Source organism: Penaeus vannamei, chromosome 24, assembly GCF_042767895.1.
Source record: "Penaeus vannamei isolate JL-2024 chromosome 24, ASM4276789v1, whole genome shotgun sequence".
NCBI classification, from domain to species: domain Eukaryota; kingdom Metazoa; phylum Arthropoda; class Malacostraca; order Decapoda; family Penaeidae; genus Penaeus; species Penaeus vannamei.
Window position 1 is genome coordinate 2,696,962 of NC_091572.1, and position 25,000 is coordinate 2,721,961.

Here is a 25,000-nt window from a genome sequence, read left to right on the forward strand (position 1 = left end):
GGATTCGTTAAGAGCAGACTTATTGGAGATTATGAGACGAAAGAAATCCCTAATTTGCGTGGGAAATCAGGGCATTTTTACGAGGGAACCAGACATGCCAGACTGTAGCGGGAAACGCATTCCCCGCGCAAAAATTGGTATGGTCAAATTCTGTCGGCACAAATGTAGTTCTTGGGTAACCTTCCTTGCATGCTTAGTTCTTTTTTAAATCGTCTTCCGTGCATAAAATACTTTTTGACCTTTCCGCACCCTTGTTTCATCATCCGTCCGCAGATCCGTCCACGCAAATGTAGACAAAATTACGTTTTATCGCACATGAAAAAATGTAATATTCCCTGGGCAAGAAAAATACTCTACAGTCTGGTTAGCTTCCAACTCCCCATCGAACAGGCATTGGGAGTGGGTGGGAAATCAAGGCATTTTTCGAAGGAGACACCAGACATGTATTATATGGTTGAAATCTGTTCGTTGGAAAGTAAATAGGTAGAATATACGATCTGGTCACAGTATACATATCAGTCAGGTGGATTTTGTGGGTGCTGATGTCTCCATGCATGTTAGCACTACAGCAAAAGGTCTTCCATATATGTTCTGCCAGAAGTGGACTTGAAGGGGTTTCCTGTATGACAATAAACCTCCCAGGTACATTGTTAGTGTTTATGCTGTAAGATAATCATCATATACCGTGATTAACTGTCTTAACATTGTCTTATAACCCTCTTCTGATGCCCATTGAAGGGGTGCTCTTCCCAGGTAGGCAGGTCACGCACATAGATAGGTTCGCAATTGCTAAGGGCCTCAAACAACTCACCCTGTATGTCAGGATGTTGCACTCCTTTACTGCGTGTCCTACTGGGTTCAGTGAGCAGCCTCTGAGGAGTGTTTTCACACACAGGGTACTGAATGACGTTAGCGGGGACGAAGGTACAGGCAGGTAACAATTGGCGGTCCATAAAATTTATTTACATGAACAAAACACTTTCGCTGGGGAAAGGCAGTCACCCCATGCACATGCACAGCTTTATCACATTATTCCATCTCTCCATCTCCTCCTTAGAAGAGTGCTGCTCTTAGATAGAGCAGGACAGTAGAGGTCGCAGCTACGGTCACAGAACCTGCTTGCTCCTCTAGATCCCTACTCGCACTGCCCACCAGTCAGCCACCCCCTCTGGGACCCAATCACAGCGCTGGAATCTCATTCCACCTTCCGGCCAGCCAATCATGCTACAGTGTGTTTTGGCGGGCTTTCAGCGCCACCAACACACATTTTGGCGGGCTTTTTGTCACTACAAGCACTCACACTCACATTGTTATAAATATACTTTTATAACACTATCTTCCCCCACAGAAATAGTCGGCCTGACTGTCTTACATACAGATCACAAAATGATATGAAATCATCATAAGAATGCAAAGAAATCCATTCAAAGAATAAAGCAACATATGCAAGGAAAATTGTATATAACTGTTTTTGCTTTCCTAGTATCATAATCAGCCAGTTACACAGCCGGCAACCTCTGACGTTGTGGCATTATTGCTTCACAAGGGTCATCCACCACCAAATCTTAGAGAGAGCAGCACAATTGAGGTCGCAGATACAGTCACAGAACCTACTTGCTCCTCTAGATCCCCACTTGCACTGCCGTCAGTCAGCCACCCCCTTTGAGACCCAATCACAACCCAGAATCTCGTTGCACCCAGTGGTTTTGTCCCCAGACTCCCTCTTGATTGCCATTTCTCAATACCGGGGGCAGTGAACCTCATCGCAATTGCTGTGTTTCCTTACCAGGGAATCATCATGTTTCCCTACTGGGGGCTTTGCTCCCAGACCCCATCCTGAACGCCACCTGCTGTACATTTTAAGTTACAAATTTTGTTTACCTTATGGCTCAAGTGAAGGTGGTTGGGAAGTGATGAATTTCTGGGGAATTTCTGCACTTGGAACTCAGTATTTGTTTTGTCACCAAATTTAATGGTGTCCCTGTGATCAAAACAATTTCAATAAGAGAATGTTTTCGCCAGAATGTTGGGGGGAAAATTAGCACTGTAAACAAACCTCTTTTGGAATGAGCAATGACAACTGCAACAACAGATTCAGAACTGTCAATTTTGCTGGTAGATGGCAGTGCATGCACAAGTGTAGATATAACAAGCATTTCTAATAAAAAGGTTATGTGCATATATAATAATGTAGAATATATTATATATCTGAGGAATGAATATTTATTTAATACATATTTCTGTATAATTTTATGTAAATCAAATTACAGAAATGCACTAAGAGTTTAATGCATTTTGAAGAGATTGACAATATTAGGGGGTGATGTCACTTGCTATATATGCCAAGAGAGTTTAAATTAGGTTACTATGCAGCTAGGTTGTTCGCTACGAAGTGAGAAAGGCTGGACTTAGTCGCTGGAATGATTAGGGACTTAGTCTTTGCGCGGCATTTGTCGCTACCCATTTTCTTCATTTCTGACGTTGTTTGTATGTGCAGAAAATATCATACATCAATGAGTGTTGTTTTTACAAACCTTATGGCAGTGCCCTTAGATTTTTAGGTTGTTATAGTAATATATACCACTTTTTCTTACAATGCAATTTGATCTACCACTCCGTCTCAAGAATGAACTAGCGCTCTTCTGATTTTTAGATGTTAAATTAGAAGTAAAATACAGTTCAGTGTCCTGTCTCAAGAAAGAAAAAACTGGTAGCTCACCCCTGATTCTGGAATTCCAAATATCTCCGTCTATTTTGAACATATATCTATATCTATCTATCTATCTATCTATCTATCTATCTATCTATCTATCTATCTATCTATCTATCTATCTATCTATCTATCTATCTATCTATCTATCTATCTATCTATCTATCTATCTATCTATCTATCTATCTATCTATCTATATATATATATATATATATATATATATATATATATATATATATATATATATATATATATATATAAATATATGTATATATATATATATATATATATATATATATATATATATATATATATATATATATATATATATATATATATATATATATTATTGCTACTCATACAGAAAGTTAGTGAAAATGAAAGGCAAAGAATGGATATAATTAGGGAATTTGTAGAAGAAAAATAGACTTTTATTATGATTTAGAATTAGTGTATTTAAGATCTTGCTTGTTTCTATCTTTTGCAGCATTTTGCAACTCACCATGCCAGACAGAAGAAAAGACATATACGAAGGAGCCGTGGTTGTGGTGCAGAAAGGACCCTACATGAAGACATGTCGGGTTTCACAGGGAAGGTCGGTGCTTCTTCAATTTTCTCTTTGCTTGAGCCTTACATTTAGCGTCTTCATACGTTTTCATGCGTGTTTTATTGCTTTTAATTTTTTCCTATGTTTTTTTCTCCCCCATAAGTGATAGTTATCTGATTTTCATAGCTGTGTTTGTTAGGTGTGATAGAATAGGTATTGATAGGGTCTATTTGATATATTTTATTCTCATAGAGAGGAGAGGGATGCACTGATTATTGCGCCCAAGTTATACATTTGTTGAAAACAGACAAGGCAGAGTGTTGATGTAAGCTGTTAAGGCCGTAAAGAGGCTGTCATAGTCAAGCCTCGTGTTTTCTCTACTTTGTAGTATTCGCTTTGCTACATAGGAGGTATTGTAACTTGTACACACACACATACAAAACACCTTCAGTTAGGTGCAGTAAACTAATCTTGATAGTACGAATATCTGAGGAATAAGTGCATTATTATTTTTTTTTTTTATTGGAGATGGCATATAACAGTTATAGTTCAGTTATGATTCCTTTTAACATTTGAGTTTAAAGAGGAAAAGTACATGCAACAAAGTAAAAGAATGATTGATAAGAATTCTAGGTAATTATGTGATCAATTGACTTGTTTCTTACAGGAAATGACTTTTATTGCCTTCATAAATGTTTGGTTGTCTGTTAATACTTCTTTGACTTTATCACCATAACCAAGACTGTATGCATGTTACTCTTCTTTGATTTACATTTGGTAATTTTTGTTTAATATGAACAGATCTTTTGTATTTGGTAAGAAAGGCGAAGGGCAGTTTACGCTGAATCTTGATGGAGCCTTGGGCTGTGCATTCGGATCCTCCTTCAAGATGGAAAGAATATCAAACAAACTCTTCAAAATCATACAGATTAAAGAGAACACCAATATGGAGGACATTGGTAAGTCCTTGGGTTGTCCTTGGCTACATTTCTCCATAATCCATATGCGTGGAAAAAGACGTTATGTGATACTTACTTCCTTTTGGGTGTTGTTGTATTTGTTGTGGAAAAATGTTTTTCTCTTCCCAGTTAAGGAGAGTGGTGAGGACAATCGCAATATTTGCGATGACGGAAGATCCCAGAAGCTGTCCCCAGAAGAGATTAGTCAGCTGAAGGACTCGGGACTTACAGGGAAAGAGGTAGGATAACTTGCGCAGAAAATGATGTGGTTTAGGTGGCTTGCTTTGTTCCTCACTTTCCTTTACCGAGGAAAGGAAGTTCAATGTTTAGTATATTCTTGAAAAGGATTTGTAACATTACGCATTTGTAGTCTCAGTGCATTTCTGCTGTGGATGTTACATTTTGTGATACATGTGTGCATTTCATTGTGGCTTACCACTGTGAGGAGTGCATGGCTGGTTGAAACTAAATCTGTAGGGAAAGGATATAAAGAAATTTCAGATTGTATTTGTGATATATTCTTAGTATAGCCATAATATTTTCATGCTTATGGCATCTGCATGTTAGCATATAGAAAAGTTGTTCATATAAATACTTGTTTCTTTTTTTAACCCTAAAATGTTATTAAATGTATTGCAGGTTATTCAGACTCTTACAGAAAACAGTTTAACATTTAAGAGCAAGACAAAGTTTTCGCAAGAGAAGTATGTCAATAAGAAGCAGAGAAAATATGACGAAGTGATCACTCTGCAGAGACCATCATTGCGTCTCTTAAACAACATGTACTATACCCAGGACCCTCTCAAGATTGCGTAAGTAAAGACCCTGTTGTGGAAGCATGGTATAGATGTATACTTCAGGCAGATATCAAAAGATAATAGATTGGGAGTATTTTTTTGTCTGCTGAACCTGGTTACCTCCATTCTCCCCTCTGCAGGAATCTTCGCATAGACATGTTATCACAGATATTATGCTATGCCAATGTGCAGTCTGGTGGACGCTTTGCAGTATTCGAGTCAGGCAGTCAGGGCCTAGTGACCGCTGGCATGTTACACCGAATGGGAACAACTGGAAAGCTAGTGCAGGTTTATCAGGGGTACCATCCACAGAGGTAAGGCTTTGGGTAGCATGCGGTGATTTTACATCTGTTAGTGAATCAAATCATGTGTTAAAATTTGTCATCAGTTTGATGGGAAATATCATAAGTAATTTACCTTCTGTAGATTACTTGGCAATATGCCTTCATTCCAGCCATTGTTCCAAAAGATACTGATTTAGTACTTTTCTTTCTGCACAAGGGAGGCAGTAGATCTAATGAACTTCACAGAACAAGAGCTGGAAGTTCTGTCCTTCATTAACTTCTCCAAGCTGCCAGACCTGGATCTGGAAAGTCTGAAGAATGGAAAAGAACCTCAGACAAGAAGTAAGTTCCGTCTCAGTCTGGAATGGGTATGTGTTGAACGTTAATGGCAGTGAAGTGTGAATTCAATTGATATTACTTGATGTGGATTGCTCTGGGGTAGCTTTAATTCTAAAAAACAAATGCTGGATCAAGTGTACTGTAGTCTGGATGCCTCTTTTGGGATTGTTGCACTTCAAAAACTACTTTTATAGTTTAACTCATTCACACTGGTATATTTTAAAGCCAAAAATAAAATATTCTGGGTGGCTACAAAATCGGTGGGTGGAGCTTCCCTTGAGTCTGTCCGCCTGCCGGCTGCGGCCCGCTGCTGCGTCGGAGCACGAGCCCCGATACAGTGTCACACTGGCGGGACGCCCGGCAATGTATATTTTTTCGGGTGTCTCATATATGGGACACCCGTCACTAATGGGTTAAAAGGATAGCTTTTGGTTATTTTTTATTTACAGAAATTATCGTTCACAAGCAACAGATGTTACATTGGTTGAATAATGAATTGTTTATACAAACTGATATGGATTATGGTTTTATAGAGGTATTATATGAAACACAGTAATAGTTTTTCATTCATTTTATTTTGTAGTTATTATTTGTTTTTATTTTTATATGTATATTTCTTTTCTTTCTTTTGTGTGATTGAAAGAGAGAGAAATGTGATGGTGTGGTGCAAAATTAATCAGTCAATTTTTTTCTTCTTTTTTTTTTTGAAAGGTGCAGCCAAAACTGAGGTAGTAGCCGAAAACAGAGAAAAAGCATCTGAGGACATTAAAATAGAAGCGAAAGAGAGCAACGGAGAGTCAGAAAAGATGTGTGTCGATGAAGAAATGAAGAAGGTCCCAGCCGAAGCTCTCAAGGAAGGCGCAGGCGATGAAGACAATAACAAGTCGGCCTTCAAGAGACCTCGGAAGGTGAGTTGGAAAGTGAAGATCTTTTTCACATTTATATTCCCTGTGAAGTCCATTTTTCAAAATGACTCACAAAATGAGTTCATTTCACAGATTACCAGTGAAAAGGAATGGAAGAGAATTTGTGTCGTTGGACCAAAGTAATGCTGTGAATAACCCATTTTAAAAAGGGGAATCAGGGAATATCATAGAATTTTCAGAGATGATAAGGGAAAATTTCCAGTCAGTTGAAGTTTTTATCATTTCTCTTTTTTTTTTTTTTCTCTCAGTTCGTCAGAACTCTGGTAGAAGACGTAGAAGTCTCTTCCTCCGTGCTGGGTGGACAAATTGATGGCCTGGTTGTAGTTTGTCGACAGCATCCCGTTAATATCACCAGAGAGTTGCTTGAGTTCCTGAAGCCAGGCCACCCGTTTGTGGTGTTTTCCCCGTATAAAGAGGTACGTGTGGAAAGAAAAACGTTTTTTTCTGTTTGATGTTTACCACATGTGGCTGTTGATGTAACAGAATTTACTTGTAAGCTAATTTTGTTTTACGGAGAGAGAAATACCTTTATTTCTTTGTGTGATAGCAGTAATTGAAAACTTTGTGTTAATCTTTATTGAAGTGTAAGCAAAGTAGACAGTGTATTGCTAAACTGTAGCTGAGATATTGATAACCAGGTTTTTGGGTCTATGTGCATTTAATTCCAAAGCAATATAAAGACATGCCCAGGTGTGGACACAGGCAACCTGTATCAGTATTCCACAGGATGCTGGAAAATTATTGTGAGGTTTCCAAGTTTCATAATATAGATTTTGTGCTGTTGATTTGAAAATTCATTTTTGTGTGTGCAAACTGTATTTGGTAGAAGTTGTTATTTATTATACTAATATTCCACTTCTACATCGAATCATGACACCACATCCTTTGAGGATAAATGGCCCAGATACTTTGATTTCTGTATGGGCTCCACATATTCTTTGTATTATGACTGAATTCAGTGAGTTATTTTAGTTGTCCAGTGGTTTACCAACCCCTGACTCTCCTTTGACCACAGCTCCAACCACTGCTAGTACACTCCTCTCATCGATACTTGTTGTCAACTTAACCCATCCTGAATCATCTACCCAAGTAACTCGACCCCATTTTCACAATCGCCTCCATTTGCTACATCATCTTCCCTTATTACAACTCTTTAACTGTATCGCCCTCCCCATCATAGCACTAAATCACTCCACACCACTCCCTCTTCCTCCCGCCATCACCCTACCCCCATTCCCGTCTCTACAACCCTTTTGAGTACTAAGAGTGGGATCAATTTTTTGTGATTCCCCCTGACAATACCCTACTTTTCCAACAATGCCTCCAAAAAGGGCAAAGTCTCCTTCCACAACTATCCCAGTCGTTCACGCCATGTCACAGTTACACCTGAGTCCCAAACCTATGCATAGTCTACCATGGTTGAACTCACTGGTAAACCTATTCCTGCTCAACCCAACTCCTTCCTTAATACTTGTACCAGAATTTTTCCATCTCCCCAGCTGATTGCCTGTCTATAACAGTCTATTTACACTTTACCTCCTCATAGAAAATCCTTCGTTTCCCAAACTTCCCTACCTAACTCCCCTCCAGGTACCTTTGACATCTGAAATTTTCTAAGCATGACCCAAGAAAATGCTTCTCTCTCTCAACCATCCTCCAGTTTCTGTACCCCCACTCTGTCTTCAATGAGAGTGACTTCTAGCATCCTATTCCTCCTACCCTTCTTCCCCCAACTTTTCCCAACATAGCCCATCCTCTCCTTCATGCAAACCAAACCCCCGTCCTTTCCCACTGTCCCTTCCACTCCCTCCTGGATACACACCATTAAAACAGCCATCTCCTCCTTTTCCTCTACAGAGCCCTACGATACCCCCTTCTCTGCTGAGCGCCTCTCTGCCTTACAGTCACAACCTTCTCACATCTTGTCATTTTGGATTCCATCATGTTTGAAGTTCAGCTTATCTGCTTGCACATTTTGAAAATTACATCTCTGCTTTTGCACACCATAACTCAGTACTAGCCATTTTCTTTGACCTGGAAAAGGCATATGACACCACATGGCAATACCACATTATACAGTAGCTATCATCTCATGGCATGCAATTGAACGTGGGTGTATTCAAATTTTCCTCCTTAACGTTTTCATCCTTTCCTCAATATAAAGGTGTCCCACAAGGGAGTGTACTCAGCACCACTATATAAATGGCTGAATTTTGGTACTATCACCAGGTATCCAATCCCCCCTGTGTGTAGATAATTTTATTATCTCTACACTGGGCCCTTCCTGTCTGCAATATCTTTAACCTCTTCCTGGACCACTGACCATGGCTTCCACTTTTCCACATTCAAATCCTTCATCCTTTTTTCTTGTATGGGTCCTCAACCTCCACTCTGTATATTGTAATCCTGTCCACTTCTGCTCCTGTGGCAAAGTCCTAGGAGTCATTTTTGACTCCAAACTTTCCTAGCCAGACCACATCCTCTACATCCAAGAGAAAACCTGCTGCCACTTTGATTTCTATAAAATCTCCCTCATATATCCTGGAGTTTAGACTGTAAAACCCTCTTCCATTATCATACTTTGCTGATTCTCTGCACTCTTGAATATGGTTGTCATATCTATTCCTCTGCCTCTACCTCCCTTCTAACACACTTGTGGTCTACACTTAGCTCAAGGCGCCTTCTACTCTCCTGTTGAGAGCCCATACATTGAATCAGTCCTCCCTTCTCTCTCTGCAGAGCTATACACATTTTCATCAATTTTCTCTCTTTAAACTAACTGTCCCTCAGAACTTTCTTCCTACCTTTACCTCCTCTCCATGCCTACCTTCTCCTTTCTCTGTTCAGATGGATGCACTCCTCTTCCATTCACCCTTTCCTCACCTCCGACCCTTACCTTTTTCTACCCATAAATACCTGCCTTGGCTTATACCTTCCCCTCATATCTGCCCTGTTTTCCCTGATACACCAAATCAGACACCCGCGTTCCACCCTTGTGACTCATTTTCTCACCATACCTCAACTCACTCCTCCAGCACTCGCATTTACACAGATGGTTCCAAGTTCCTCTCTGGCACTAGTTTTGCTGTAATCTTTCCTTCCCACACTTTCAGATTTCCAATTTCACCTGAATCCAGCAGCCTTACAAGAGAATTGTGTGTGATCCTCTTCACATTAGAACACTTCTTCCCTTCCTCATCCTTCACAGTTTTCACTGATTATAAAAACTTGTTATCTCTCATACATTCTCTACAGCCAATTAACCCTCTTTTCCACAAGATGCAGACCAACTATTCCATCAGGCCATACAACACAAAATTGTCCGTTTTTGCTGGGTACTCAGTCATTTTGGGATCCCCGGCAACGGACAGGAAGACACACTAAATCTATCTGCTGCCATGTCCAGCCTCTGAGTACTACCCTCACTTCTAACCTACCTCTGTACCTGCTGGCAGTCTTTCTGGCCTAGCCTTCGTTAAATCTTCCTTCTCTCCTTGGTTAATGGCATCCCTTAAGAAGACAAGCTGGGAAACTGCTCTTGCCCACTTATGCAATGGACACACTCGCCTCACACATTTTTATCTCGTGTCACAATCTGATTCACCTCTGTGCGCCTCTTGCAATGTGCCTCAGTCCCACACATCCTACTATCCTGTCCCCACTTCATGGTAACCTACATCTCTGCTTTTCGTCACCTATTCTCACTCCCCCGACCTACCAATTTATCAGACATCCTCTCAAAATCTCCTACCTTTTCCTTTGACAACTTTCTTCCCTTCCCCAGACGTATAAATATCCTCCATTTACTCTAATTACCCTCTATCTTTAACCCTTTCCCTCCTATCAATACCTATCCTTCTCCATCTTTCTACCTCTTTCATTACTATACCATCTTATAATGCCATTTGACCATTGAAACTCCTCAAACTTTGTCCCATTTATGACAATTACTTTTAAGCTAGTGCTGTATGACTGTTGGTGTCTAGTACATTTATTTGTTTGAAATATTGAAAAATTTGTCAAGTGACCCTTAACAGGAAGTATCATTGTCATCCATTTCTGTTTTCAGCCACTGATGGATCTCTTTATGGAAGTGAAGGCCCAAGGAGCTACAAATCTGAGACTGAGCGAGACGTGGTTGCGGCACTATCAGGTCCTGCCCATGAGGACACACCCAGAGATAAACATGTCAGGAGGCGGCGGCTACATTTTATGTGGCGCAAGAGTTATGAGTCAGTAGCAGTGCAAGAAAGATAATGAAAGGAAAACTAATTAAGATATATTTTGATAGGAAACCAGTAGTGCCAAGATTCTTGACAATAATGTAAATTTTGGTAAATATTTTGTACCTTCTAAATATCTCTTTCTTCAGACCTTTTTTTTTTTTTTTTCATTATTTGTTTTTATCATCTTTACATACATTCGAATATATTATGTATGGAATTATATTTATACATATTTGTAAATAAATGACTATATGAATATGTAGTTATGTGAGTTACTTTTTGTATGAGTTTATAAAAAAAAAAGAGCAGTGTGCTAAGTGCCTGTTATTTTCTGCTCACTTGTAAATAAAGTGGAAATTGTTGGTTCTACATTCCAAAAAAGGAACTTTTAATCTTTCATCACTTGTTAAATTTTTTATGTATTAGTGCGGAGAAAGATAGAATTGTATATTTGTCAGTATTAAAATTTTCAGACAACATATTGAAACTGTACCTTCCAGTCTATTTATTTTTTCTCTCTCTGATTAGTCGGCCTGAAATGACATGCAGCCACAAGAGAACAGAGGCGCACCCAATATGGAAGCATGTACAAAAATGTTCACATATAAAACATACTCACTCAAAAAATAATGCATGCAAACAAGTGAATACACAAACATAAATAAATGTGTACACATGGAATACATACAAACAAAAATTTAAATAGCAACCTGGCAGATACTTAGAGGAAAAGGCAAACTAGCAGTGAAACTGACGCAGCTATTGAGAAGTTACAAAATTTGAGAAAAAGTGATACAAGTTTTAATCGGGGCCAAAGGAACACTTGTGTACCCCTCATACATTTTTCAGTTATTATTGCACATTTCAAAATCATGTCAAAAAAAAAAAATAAAAAAAAATAAGGTTTAAACCTTGGTGGCCATTTATTAAAGTATGCACAATATTTCTGAAATAAGATCTCTGTGGGACTAATTTACTTAAGCAATGGCATTGGTGGTAATTGATGATAGCATTGGTGATATTGGTCCAATGTTACCAATACCAAAACAAACTCTGGTGACGTTCTTAAGTTTTGTTAGTACATACAATTGGGCCAATAAAATTTCAAGCTGATCAGACCCCTCAATGCTATGTATAGATTTATTTTGTTATCAATGGATGATTGTCTTTAATGATAAAATTATTGAATGAGATTTCAGTGCAAGCCTATTCCTTGTATAGCAAAAGGTGGCCGTTCACATTTATCAAAACCAGAGGTTCCAATCTTTCGTTCATTGATTTCTTATCAGATTGTTCCCTGATCACTGTATGTTTATTTTATTTACAATATTTAATAAATACTACCAAAGCCAGTACTGCAATTGATGAAAATTATTTAATTAACAACAAAGCACTTTGATACAACCTCCTTTTTGTGGTAAAATCTTGTGTTTTCTTCCAAATTATACACCCCATAGCTCGCAATCTACTAATCCAAGTCTTTAAAAAATGCTAATTTGTTTATGTTTGGCAACTTCCTTAGCTGGACTTTACTGATGTACTTTTGCTCCCTCTACTTTAGATTCACTACGATTCTTAATCTGATATATCAAATGTTAGATATGTCTGGATTGAGATGCAGTGTCTTACGGAAGAAATGTGCTCTCTCTTCGACCTGGAAAATTACCCCGGGGAAGGCTGTGTGAAGATTAATAACAGCCAGCCTAGGCCATTGGGTCGAAGACAGGTAAATCTTAAAATGTGATAAACTGAAAATTTAAAATTGCATTCTGTACAAAAATGTTTTACATCCTTATAGGTTGCTGTAGTCTACATTTTCTACATTTGCTTTAATTTACATCCTTCTAGGTTGCTGTAGTCTCTACATTTTCTACATTTGCTTTAATTACCCAAATGGAACATATATAACTTACAGTATGAATGAACTATGACCATTCCTACACCATTGTTAGTAATCAGGCTCTTGATTAGTCATATCACTCCTTTGAGGTTGATATTGAACTACAGTTAGATCAACTCTGTCCATCTAATTTATTTGAAGTTTACTTAGACATGCACCAAGCCTAACATAGCCTTTCCCTGACCAACCTAACAATCTTTAACTTCACCAGAAATTTTATGAAGCAAGCCACAAGTGATACAGCATAGAACCCAAAGATGAACTATATCAAACCAAAAAGGTGCCATTAACAGGGCAGAGGGGGCATCATCAGAAGAGTCGACAGTACTGGGAAGGTTGAGGGTTACTATTATTTTAGGGCAACAGGAAGCCTAATCCGGTCCTCGTATTGAAGTACTCTGGCGGTTCATTGCATGTTAGTAGTGGTTGTTCACAAAGTCTTTCCATCCTGATCCCCTTTTTGAAGATCTTAATGAGGAACATAAATGGCAAAATCTCTTCCGTCCCTGGCTCTATAATTGACTTTGTATATACTGGAATGTTATGGATATGGAGGCTTAAGCCGTAACATAATGAGTACAGCTCATCATGTAGTATAAAAACTATACATGTAGTATTGCCTCCCCTCTACCTCTCTTCAAACTTTTTGATACTTCTATCTTGACCAGAAGATAGTGTGCATTTCTTAAATATTCTCACCTTTTACTGTTTTTGTATTGATTCACCCCACCCAATCCCTTGCCATTAAAGCAGTCTGTATGGTTGTGAGTATGGCAGTGTGATCTGATGTTCCCACATTACCTAAGGCAGAGCACTGGACTAGGAACTCTGGGAAGTCACTCAGAACGGGATCTAATGAAGAACCAGAAATGTGTGTTGGAAAATCAACGTGAATGTGCATTCCAAACACAGTAAGAAGATTGTCGAATGCAGTTGCCACAAGGTATTGGTTTAAATCTCCTAGTATGATGATGTGCTGGCAGGAGTGTTCAAAAAGAATGCGGTCGAGATTGTCCCTCAGAAAATGGATCGGCTCAGCACCTTGCCATTGTGGCCTGTAGCAAATGCAGAGGAGCACCGAAGTTTCTTGCGTGATCCACATTCTGAAGAACATCAGCTCAAGGCGGGATGGGTAACTAAATCATAGAGGTTCAATACCAAGCCCTTTGCGGAAGCAGACAGCTATGCCTCCGAAGGTACTGCCGATCCTGCCCCTACGGTACCACTGGGTAAATCCGAAGATTTGGCCGTAGTTAGATGGCACAGAGTCATTTTGGGAAGCTTCAACTGTAGCAACAATGTCAATCGAATTTGGCATTACAAAATTGTGGGTGAGCTCCCCAACATTTGTCTGAAATCCTCTCAAGTTGGCTGAGAGAATTCTCAAATGATTAATATCCAGATGCCCTGAACGGGACATGGTTCCAGGACCCTTGGGTCGGGTGGAAGTTTGCCTGGGGCACTGGTGAGGGAAACTTAGTCCACTCGTTCTAGGAGGCATAGCTGGCAGAGGTGAGTGTGGTCGGAGTGAGGGGTTGTAAGGGGGATCATGAAAAATTTGGCTAGGCTAAACAGAGTATTCAGGTCTCTAGTGTGGGTAGAAGGAAGGGAGCGTGTGGAAGAGGGACTAGTAATGAGAGGTGGACAATAAGGCTGTAGAGCAGTAATAAGGGAGGAGGGGGTAGTAGGTGAAGGAAGCTTCGTGGTGGAGGTGAAGTAGAGAATGTTGGAAGAGGAGGAATATTTTCTGGAGGATGAGTAATGACCTGGATGGATGATCTGGACTGGACTGAGGTGATAGTAGGTAGTCAGACATAGTCAAAGGAGAGCCTGGGTCATGGAATCGGGAGAATTTAAATCTGTGGGGCTTGTTAATAAAGATCAAGCTTCAGTGACTCTAATAAGGGTGCAAAGTCTTCATTATTGGCCAGGGTAAGCCTGGAGTAAGTTGAGGACAGGAACAGTCCACCCCTCAGTGTCCTCTTGAGGTATAAAGGGCCACACAACTAAACTGGGGACATCCGTGCCCATGTCTCCCTGAGCAGTTCATAAGTGGCACAGTCACCCTTTCATTCTGTCAACATGGTTTAAGAAGTAGATAGTAAGGTTGGAGGAGAAAGAACAGAAAGGGGAAGAAGAAAAGACTGTGCAAAATCAGTTGAGTCGAGGGCTCAGGCCCCAGGCAGGTGTGATCTCTAGCATTGTCCCAGTCCCCGTCTCCCAAGCCCCATACTGCAACAACCAGCTTGGGATTGGTGGGGGCATCTTCCCGGAAAATACTATTCAAATAATTCTCAAAAAGCTACTTTGCGAAAGATGTTATGATCATACTGCAACTAATGAAAAGGCAACATTAATGGATTAAAGTTTGTCTAAATTCATGATTTTACTCAAAGATTTACAGGGTCTGTCCAAAACAAGGCAATAAATTCTCAACTTTGTCATTGTTTAGGCACACATACTACAAAACTTGATTAAACAGGAAGCTGCTTACTTAACTCCTTTCCATGAGAAATACTTGAAATATATTCATTAGTACAACAGGGGAATAGATGCAATACCATAAAACAGACATGAAAATAGCCATTTTCTCAAAATGTGTTTACTTACAAAATCCTTTGGAGTTTTTTCTTACTCAGGTTTTTTCTTTTTCAGCTTTTTAAAATGATGCTTTCCTGGTACACATCATTTTTTTCATTATTATTGTTAATTGGCATAATAATGAATGTCAACAATATGCTCAAGGCCAGACCTAGGCCCTGGCAGCTGCCTTCCTCCTTCAGCGGACGCAGGTGTTCACTCTACTTTCTCTTTTGACACTTCTGTGACCTTAACGAGCAAAGGCCCTGGCAAGGAATAGCTGTATAAAAGGATGTCTCATCAGACAGCAGGGGAGGAGAGCAGACAGACAACAGTCTTATTTGTCACTGCTCCGCCATCGGCACCCAGGGCATGGGGTTTCTTGGGGTTTCACACACACAACTTTCCTAATAAACCCTCTAGCCAAGACCCCTTTCATTCCACCTTGCTCTCAACCCCAACCTCTTATGCTGACAATGAAAATAATCTTTCAGTTTTAAGGAAATGTTATTAGGGTGGCTCGTCAATCTTGGTTCAACTTCTTATAATATCCCCGGATATGATTATCTACAACCATATAATATTTCAACAACCATTCATTTCACAATAGCTCTTTGCTATCTCTTACAGCTATGGCACTCTGTATTAGCTGGTGATAGTGCGTAAGTCAGTCAGTTTCAGCCACTAGTTTTCACCTACCCTAAAAATCGTGATTAGAATTCTAGTCATCCTCAAAGTGCACAGTAAATGGCAAAATATGAAAGTTCCACAAGTCTTTTGTTTTTTATTTTTTTCACCTCTAATGTGTAATGCACTGAAAGTTAGTGTCTGATATTTTAAAAAGATGCCATAGAAAAATAGTGTATTAGTTGCATACAACTGTATTTATTAAATATACTTTATCCTTGGAAGCTATAGGTTTTATTTCTATATTGCAAGCTTCAAAATATACATGCCGATTCCTGGAAAAGCAGCAAAATCTATGAACGGAGTACGTAGACTCGGCACAGCTCTTGTACACTTTGCAATCACAACTGTTGGATGACAATAAACTTCTGAATTTGACCCAAATAAAAATACCAAATTGCATGACTTGCACTCTTAGAATATTCTTTATTTACAGAACAAAAGTGACTAAACAACTATCTCTGCATGATTAAATCATTAAGAAATACTAGCCATGCAAACTGTGAACATATTTCTCTCAAAATATTACACTCTGTATACAATCCTGGCTTGATTAACACAGCCACACAAAGAGGAAAATAACAACAGGTCAGTTCAAAATTTTCTTGTTAATTAACGATGAAGGGAAAGAGGAATATGTACAGATGAAAGTTAATTCACAAAAATAGATAAAATTACATATTGGCAAGAGATTAATTATTCAATTATTGTGGAATTACAGCAGTTCACAACGACACACATTTGGAACAATTATCCTTCACTCTCCTAGTGTAAAGAATAAAAAATAAAAATAAAAATACAGATTTGTAGAATAGCTTGGAATCCGAACAACTTGTATGAGAAAGAGCATTTTGAACCTTCTGGAAGAACCTTTTATCAGTATTTTTTTCTGCAATTGTTGAATTGTTCCATTACTACTAAATATGCATAATGTTTATCTGTTGTTTACACAGCAGCAGTAAATACACTACTTTCAAATTTGAATATATAAATAAAAATATAAATATGGGTTTATGTACTTTTAATGAACACCATAGTATTACTGCTTCAGTTACCGACCAAACATAGGAATGTTAGATGCCATAGTATTAATATTTCTATTCAAGTACACAAAATCTTACTTAGTTCACTTCTTTCATGTTACTGCTGCAAGACAGCAATAACAGGAAGGTCAACTAAGTAACAGTATGAAAAAAGAACTAATGGTTACTTCAATTATCGCTCCATTGAAAAAAAAATTTATTAGATCAATATTTCAGCTTCTGAAATCCTACAGGATAGTGGCATATCATCAATCTGACTTTGAAATGACTATCTTGGCCACAGCAATATCGGGTGGAAGAGCAGCATGGCAACTTTATTCATATAATATATTCTGCTACAAAAGAAAAGAATGAGCTTTTGGTAAAAGAAAGAAAAAAGGAAAAAAGAAAAAAAATCTTACAACGATGAATGAAGTGGCAACATGGCACATGAGTATAAAATTCTCATTTAAACCATCCATTCTTGCCTTAGTGCTTGGGACTTCAAGATAGTGACTAAGAAAAGATTTGTTCCCATGATAACCGCACAACTGCTATGAATGAACTATCAGTGACTGCTGCCTTTGCTGATATGTCGTCTGTACTGAAGCAATAAAATAACATTGCCTCTTTTAAGCCGAAGAGAAAACACGAGCAGCTGCTGCTATAAATGGCAACTCCTAGAATAATATGAATCACTCTCAAGTCTCTCTCTCTTTCCTTATAACATCAGCAACCTATTAAAAAATGTAACTATTATTTATAATGACACTGTGAAGACAAATTCACCTACTTGCCAAGTTATTCAACATATGACCTAATAAATGCAATAGATATCTGAACCATGAGCTGGATACAAGGTAAACACGGCAATAAATCTGTACAACACATAAGGGGGTAGTTTGCTTTGCCTCTGTGCATGTGGAATCACTTTTAAACGTATTTCATAAGAATTATAAACTGCCTATATAAAGGGCCTAGGAAAGAATCTATACAAGGTTTTATTAGTCCTCTCAAGCAACAAGAAAAGAAACAATTTTATCCTAAGAACCAAGTGCATCACTTTTACTTCCGCATTTGCTGAAATGATCTAAATCTTGAAAGCTACAAATGCAAAGCCACAAAAATATAGTATATGCATTTAATTTTTTTTTTTCTTAATAAAGACAAGCTAATCTTGACTATTCTTTCTCTCTTTTCTCCTGTCACATCATACAAAACTACCAAGATTCTCTACAAATTACATCAAAGACACAATAATAATAATAATAACAACAACAACAAAATAATAATTAAACAACAATTTAAAAATTCAGCCTTAGCATCTGATACTATAACTCAAGCTTAACATCATAGAACCTGTATTCACTGCAACAACATGAATCCTCTATTTGGAAGACACGGGGAAATAACTAAGCTCTTGGACACGGGGGGAAGGAAAAAGGGTTTATACTATAAAGTACTGATATTTTCTCTCTCTCTCTCTTTTTTTATTCTTTTTTTCTTTTTGCGACAAAGTTAGTGGGACTAACTGGTTTAAACAAAACACTCGGGGGGGAAAGAGGCTTCATAATAGTTAAAGTTTTCATCACATACTGTTAACCAAAATGGAAGCTGAGGGGAACACAAAGTAGCCTAGAGTACTCTCAGCCTGAGTTTAAAGTACGGGATTGAACCAACTGCATGCCAGTCGACCAAATGTTCTAAATGACTTCCTTGAACTCTGATCTTTGTTGGGTATCCCATTTGCTTCTTGAAGAGTGACCAATTTAACAATCGACTGTTTATTAGAGGGCAACCCTTCCATAAAGAGCATAGCTAAGTTTGCATCTGGAAGATTCGGAACACCTTTTCATGTCATGCTGTCCGCAATCCCGCTAAAACATACTCAGGCTCAGACAACAGTGACTCGGCAGCACGCACACAGGCAACAGTTATAAAATATCTTTTAATTTAGGCAAGCATTTCTATTATACTCTTCTAAGACATTACTTTGTAAAGCACCTAGCACACTGTATTGAGATAGCTCCAGAAAGGCGTAACCTTAAAGGCACAATAACACGTAAAATTTTGGTCAAATACCAACATTTGCCAATACCAACTTGTGGTTTGGATGCCACAGTGCTTCCAAAAATGCATATATGTATACACATCATTCCCTAAAGTAATTTTACCACTGCTTTTCATGAATTTTCTTGCCCACTGGGGTTAATACAGAAAAGAAAATAGTTGAAATAAATGCCAAGTGTACAATTTGTCTAACGTCATTCATGCGCAGAATTTAGAACTTGACTCTTAAAACTTCCTTTTTTTAAAGAAAAAACACATAAGCTATCTCTTACATGTACTGCTTACAATAGCCAATACTATGCTATTACTCCCTTGACTTCCTTTGCTTGAAGTATGACATTCTCTGTGAGTATTACTGCCGAACAATCCATAAATGCTTGCTTGAGCAAAAAATTGCAGACATATATTGCTCTTATATTCATTTCAATCTAGCCCCATTTTGCATGAGTGTTGCATCATAACATATCACATTTACAGCATAATCAGCTAAGCTTCTCTAATGAAACACTTTTTATTTATGCTTTTCGACAAAGGATCCAAAGAGCACCAAATCGGTTCATTCCCAATCAAATTCCCAGTGACAGATTTGCGGAATCGAGGCCTAACAACAGTTTTCCGAAGAGCTCCCTCATTCACGCAGTCTGGAGCTGCGCGAGTCCATTCTCTTCATAAAGGCACCACCACAGGCCTCATTGTAGCCGACCAGCGTACCCCGGTTGCAAAAAAATAAATATATCACCTCAATCATCAATGACTGCTTTCGATGAGCACCAATGTATTCCTTAACATCCATCATTTTATCTTATAATAATATATGCAATACATAAATTCTGTTTTTGTTCTTGTTCTTGTTAATGATCACATTTATAATCACATTGTTATTATAGAACAAAAAGAAATCAAGAATACCATAAACTCAAAAATATGCATATACTGAACAATTTACGGAATTCAATCCATCCGCTATTCTTACACTAATCCACCAAAGAAGTTCTGGGGACTCGTCCCGGATTTCCATCGAATCACACGCCAAAATAATCATTAATGCTTCTAGTCACCATCAGTAAAAAGATTAATAAATGCAAACACTCTCCTTATTATTTTGTAAGTTCTTGTCTGGGTTGGCCACACAGAACTTTATGGACAAAATATTTCCATTCTGCATACTGGGATACATATACAACATTCTGCATAGAGAATGTATTTATAAATTGAGAAATAAACCGTGCTGTATTACTACAGGAACATCAGAATAGACAGAGACTACATATCTAATAGGTACATGACCCTATCAGCTTTTACATATTTCCCAAAACAGTCACTAAGCTGCAGGGCAAGATATATAATCATGAAAATAATAAACATAAAAAACTTTGGTTTTTGCCTATATAAACTATAAGTTTTATGTTCAGAATTATGACCATTATTAGGTCAATGTACAGGAGCGGGTAAAGGAACGAGACCCATGCCACCGTGAACATCTTCAGACCAGCATGAATCTGGTACTCTCCCATTGTGGGAAATCCTCTTCTGCGTTGAACCACTGGTTGTGAGCAAGTAATATTCACTGGAAGTGTGTCACTAAAAGCTTTGCAGCTTTGGCAATGTCATATGCACACTGTATTACCTGCTGTGTCACAAACTTTGGGTCAAGAGTGTGCGAGTGTGAGGAAAGGTGGCCGCGACATTCATTCTGCAGCCGGCCAGCACTGCTCACCAGCTGGCGCAGTGCTCCCTGCACCCCAGAAGAGCACCGAGTCTGTGTGAGAAAAGCCACATTCAGAAAGATATCATGACTACTTAATCTAATGGAAAAAAAAATAAGAATTAGGACTATAGAATATTCAAAATTTAATAAGAATGAACTTCCTTGTCAGTATGTCTGATATATTCAAAATGATTATCTCAAGCTGAAAGAAAAAAGTTACAAGCAAGTAAATCAACTTTGCAAAGCTACTTAATTCAATTCAGGGTAGCATAAAAAGCACAGGAGCCAAAATGTTTCCATGTGGTACATGACTGCAGCAAACATAGGCTTGGAATATAACTTTACATTACTTGATAGTATTCATCATACCACCTTCCAACACAAGTGAACTCCTGAAAACCAAATTCAACCTGAAAACAGTAATACAGAAATAAAAGAAAATGCCTAACAATAAAATAGAATACAAAATAACCAAATAACTTGAATAATACAACAGAACAACCAATAATACAAAATAGAAATGGAAAGAAGTACAAAAGAAAAGTAAGAAAAGTCTGGCAGATGTGCAAGCAAACAGTTGGTCTAGACTGAAGACAAACGTACTAAAAAGCATTGGAAGCTTTCCTCTGCACTCTATCGCAGGATTAGAGCAAATCTGCTGCAGCGACTACTAGAACTGTGCGGTCTAGTGACACGGACTTTCACTTGAATTAGCTGAGGGATGTACGTCTTTAACACAACTTTGCTGCCTCACCTTTTAAAAAATTCCTTGAGTCCTCTAAACTTATTCTGATTTTCCTGTTTGTAAATATATGCATTAAAATCAGAAAAAAACAAAACATCAAAACATATCTTCCTCGTATATTTCTACTTTTCTAAGAGTTGACTACTATAGATACAGGGAAAGACAAACAATCAGAAGAGAGTTCACATGAAACAAGTGTATTTGTGAAGAGGAGATTCAGGCAGAGAATGATGGAAGGAGGTGATTCCAATTCTGTCTTACAAGGCCTGTGACATTCCGCTGGAAACAAAATGGAAAGGGAATGTAACAGTCCGAAATATCACGAACGAGCACTTAGTACTCTTTTCTTTTTGCTCTCTTTTCTCAATTTCAAAAGACTGATTTTGAAAATAAAAGAAGTGAAAGAGAAGGGAAAAGAGCGAGAGAAAAAATATTGATACGTGCTGGAAAGAAAGGTTTCTGCTCATCTGTACAACTGACTGTCTAGAAACCATCATCAGGTTCCAGGTGTTATTTAGCCACGTCACTATGAAGCAAATAACTTTCTCTACGAAGCAATGAAAGAAAGTAACACTCTGCCATCTATCTGTCTAAATCCAAATACAAAATCCTCAACAGACAGAGCAAAACCAATCTATGAGGGGAAAAACTAATAAATAATAATGAGACATACTAACAACACAAAACAACAAAACTTTTATTCAAATATTCTAACAGCACAAAGCAAATAATTCAAATCAATATGTTTTTATATCATCTGTCAACCAGGTTTTGGGGAATGGTTGAACAGGACAAGGAACTTTCCACTCCTACAATTTACAGGTAATTTACATGCATCCTTGCATAAAACATAAAAGTTGCTTTCTCCACTGCCCTAACTGGAGGAGGAGGAGGAGGAGGAGGAGGAGGAGGAGGAGGAGGAAGGGGAGAGGGAGGAGGAGGAGGAGGAGGAAGGGGAGGGAGAGGTGGAAGAAGAGGAAGGGAAGAGGAGGGGGAGGGCAAAGAGAAGAGGGAAGGGAAAGGGGAGGAGGAAGGGGAGGGGGAGGAGCGAAGGGGAGGGGGAAGAGGAAGGGGAGAGGGAGGAGGAGGGGGAGGAGGAAGGGGTGGGGAGGAGGAGAGGGAAGAGGAAGAAGGGGAGGGGGAGGTGGAAGAGGAGGAAGGGGAGAGGAGGGGGAGAAGGAAGAGAAGAGAGAAGAGAAAAAGGAGGAAGAAGAAGGGGGAGGTGGGATGGGGGAGGGGGAGGGGGAGGGGGAGGGGGAGGGGGAGGTGGAGGTGGAAGGAGGAGGTGGAGGAAGAAAAGGGCAAGTGGGAGAGGGAGATAGGAGGATAAAGAGGGGGAGGTGGGAAGGGGAGGGGGGAGGTTTAAGGAGGAGGAGGAGGAAGAAAAAGGGCAGGGGAAGAGGGAGATAGGAGGAGGAGGAGGAGGAGGAGGAGGAGGAGGAGGAGGAGGAGGAGGAGGAGGAGGAGGAGGAGGAGGAGGAGGAGGAGGGGGAGGAGGAGGAAGAGGAGATAAAATAGGAGGACTGAATCAAAAGGAGTTAGAAAAGAAGAGAGAAAAAAAAAAACACACAAAAAACAAGACAAAGAAGGAAAGAATTCGAGGAAGAAAAGGAGGAAAGTGATTCTCTAAATACTCGTATACTGCCAACAACCCCCCCCCCCCCCTCTCCAGATCCCTGTTCTTTGTTCATATAACACAAATGACAACCAACTAACCAACCAGCCAAACAAAAACCATCTAAAATTCTACCCTAAGTAAACAAATGCCCTGAGCCTAAAACTAAAACTAAAACTATATATATATATATATATATATATATATATATATATATATATATATATATATATATAAAAATAGATACGATTCCCCCGCCTACGGTTTGCTAAACACCCGACTTCCTTTTCCGTCCTAAGCCTGTTTAGTTCTTTCTCCATTCCGTACGAAAGCTCTGTGTAAAATAACTGTGACCCTAGATATGATCATCTTTTGTGGGGGAGTTCCCGTGTGGCTTTCTCTCTCTCTCTCTCTACTCCCTATGTACCTTTGGGAAGATTGAATCCATGTCAAGAACGGCAGAATGGATTTGGTCGGCGCAGGGAACAAAGGAGTCCTGCCGTCCCTCTTGGGCTGATATGAGCAACTCTTGTATCCTCTTTGTGATAACTTCTGTCTTTCTTACAACCTGTGCGAAAAAAAGCATATTAACATACAGCAATTATTCTTGACAAGTAGATTTAGCTCTGGGAAGTATAAAATCAAGTCCAGCTTATTGTTGTGGTAATCTTTTTGAGAAACACAAATCATAGATACCTTAATATCTACTAAAAATTCTATACATTCGTCGAAAAAATACAGACCTTAAAGTATTCATGAACAGCATAAGTGCTTACATACCTCCTCCTGAGTTGGTAAGGACGTGTACGTAGGATTCAGGGGCGTGGTTTCCGTGGGTTCCAGACTAGGACTTCCAGTGCGAGTGTTGTCATATTCCCCAGATCCACGCTGTTATGAGGTAAAATTTGTATATTAGCTCTTGCATTCATTAAACTTCTAGCAATGTGTTCAAATACAGTTAGCATCTAAAAAACAGCAGTGATGAGAAAAATGAGACAGAGAAAGTGAAAGCAGGATGGGAGAAGATTAAGTTCAGCAGATATGTACAGAATAGTAGAAGGTGGAAGTGGGAGAGATGATGATGGAATAATAGAGAAAAGAAAGCATGTGGAAGACTGGGAAAGAGGAAGAGGGGAAGAAAATGGAGGAGACAAGGAGTGAAGGGATAAAAAAAAAGACTGGGGAATGAGAGGAATGGAAAAAAAGGTTCCTGTGAAATGCAGTCTTAAAAGATATCTACCATAGTGTTCAGCTGATATGAAGTTGTCCTTGTTTGGTCCATAGCATGGGAGGGTCCAACAGAGCTGGGGAGACCTTGACGTTGTTCAAACATGCTGAAGGGTCTTTGGGCTGGACCTCTGCTGGTTCGCAAACTCACCTAGAATGCATCAATATCTGTCATTCCTTCTGTCTACTTTTTGGTCAGAATTTTTTTACTCCATTCTAAACAATCAGGTGGTGACAAAATATGAGTAGCCAATAAGAATATAAAGTAGTAATTATTTAATACTTTTCCCTAATACATTATCAAAAATGTATTAAATGAGGTGTTCCAAGGAATTGCTAATAAAAGAAACTTTAATTTCAACAATAACAATAACAAACAGAAAAAAATAGCCTATATTGCTTTACAAATCCTTCACCATAAAATTGCCAAGACTAAAACTGGTAAGCAAAGAAGCTTTAGTTCATATCAAAGGCTTTTAGACCTCTGTTTCCAAGACAAATCAAATTTTTAAAAAGAAAACAAGAAGAGACACAGAATCCGCTTCATCCAAAATCTCAAGAAGAGAATACTGCATGAACTGGTAATGGCCAAAACAGGGTAAAAATTCTTACAAGATGAGAGGAGAGGAAAAAAGAGAGAGAAAATGATAATAACAG

The 25,000-nt window shown here is 38.8% G+C and overlaps 2 protein-coding genes across 3 annotated transcripts in view; one reads left to right on the plus strand and one right to left on the minus strand.

Moving 5' to 3' along the window:
* Trmt6 (tRNA methyltransferase 6 non-catalytic subunit) overlaps positions 1 to 11,268 on the plus strand; it is an 11,550-nt gene extending 282 nt beyond the window's left edge. The window contains exons 2-10 of the mRNA XM_027353307.2: positions 3,199 to 3,306; positions 4,060 to 4,217; positions 4,347 to 4,456; positions 4,857 to 5,029; positions 5,155 to 5,328; positions 5,516 to 5,640; positions 6,349 to 6,545; positions 6,812 to 6,979; positions 10,633 to 11,268. Of these exons, the coding sequence (XP_027209108.2) occupies positions 3,215 to 3,306; positions 4,060 to 4,217; positions 4,347 to 4,456; positions 4,857 to 5,029; positions 5,155 to 5,328; positions 5,516 to 5,640; positions 6,349 to 6,545; positions 6,812 to 6,979; positions 10,633 to 10,803 (1,368 nt within the window). The 5' untranslated portion in view covers positions 3,199 to 3,214 and the 3' untranslated portion in view covers positions 10,804 to 11,268. The remainder of the gene's footprint in view (positions 1 to 3,198; positions 3,307 to 4,059; positions 4,218 to 4,346; positions 4,457 to 4,856; positions 5,030 to 5,154; positions 5,329 to 5,515; positions 5,641 to 6,348; positions 6,546 to 6,811; positions 6,980 to 10,632) is intronic.
* Positions 11,269 to 16,548: 5,280 nt separating this feature from the next.
* Positions 16,549 to 25,000, minus strand: part of Git (ARF GTPase-activating protein GIT1) — a 32,749-nt gene continuing 24,297 nt past the window's right edge. For both annotated transcript variants that reach the window (XM_070138236.1, XM_070138235.1), the window contains 4 exons: positions 24,357 to 24,494; positions 23,897 to 24,004; positions 23,544 to 23,684; positions 16,549 to 20,807 (listed from right to left, as the gene is read on the minus strand). In XM_070138236.1, the coding sequence (XP_069994337.1) occupies positions 20,613 to 20,807; positions 23,544 to 23,684; positions 23,897 to 24,004; positions 24,357 to 24,494 (582 nt within the window). In that variant the 3' untranslated portion in view covers positions 16,549 to 20,612. The remainder of the gene's footprint in view (positions 20,808 to 23,543; positions 23,685 to 23,896; positions 24,005 to 24,356; positions 24,495 to 25,000) is intronic.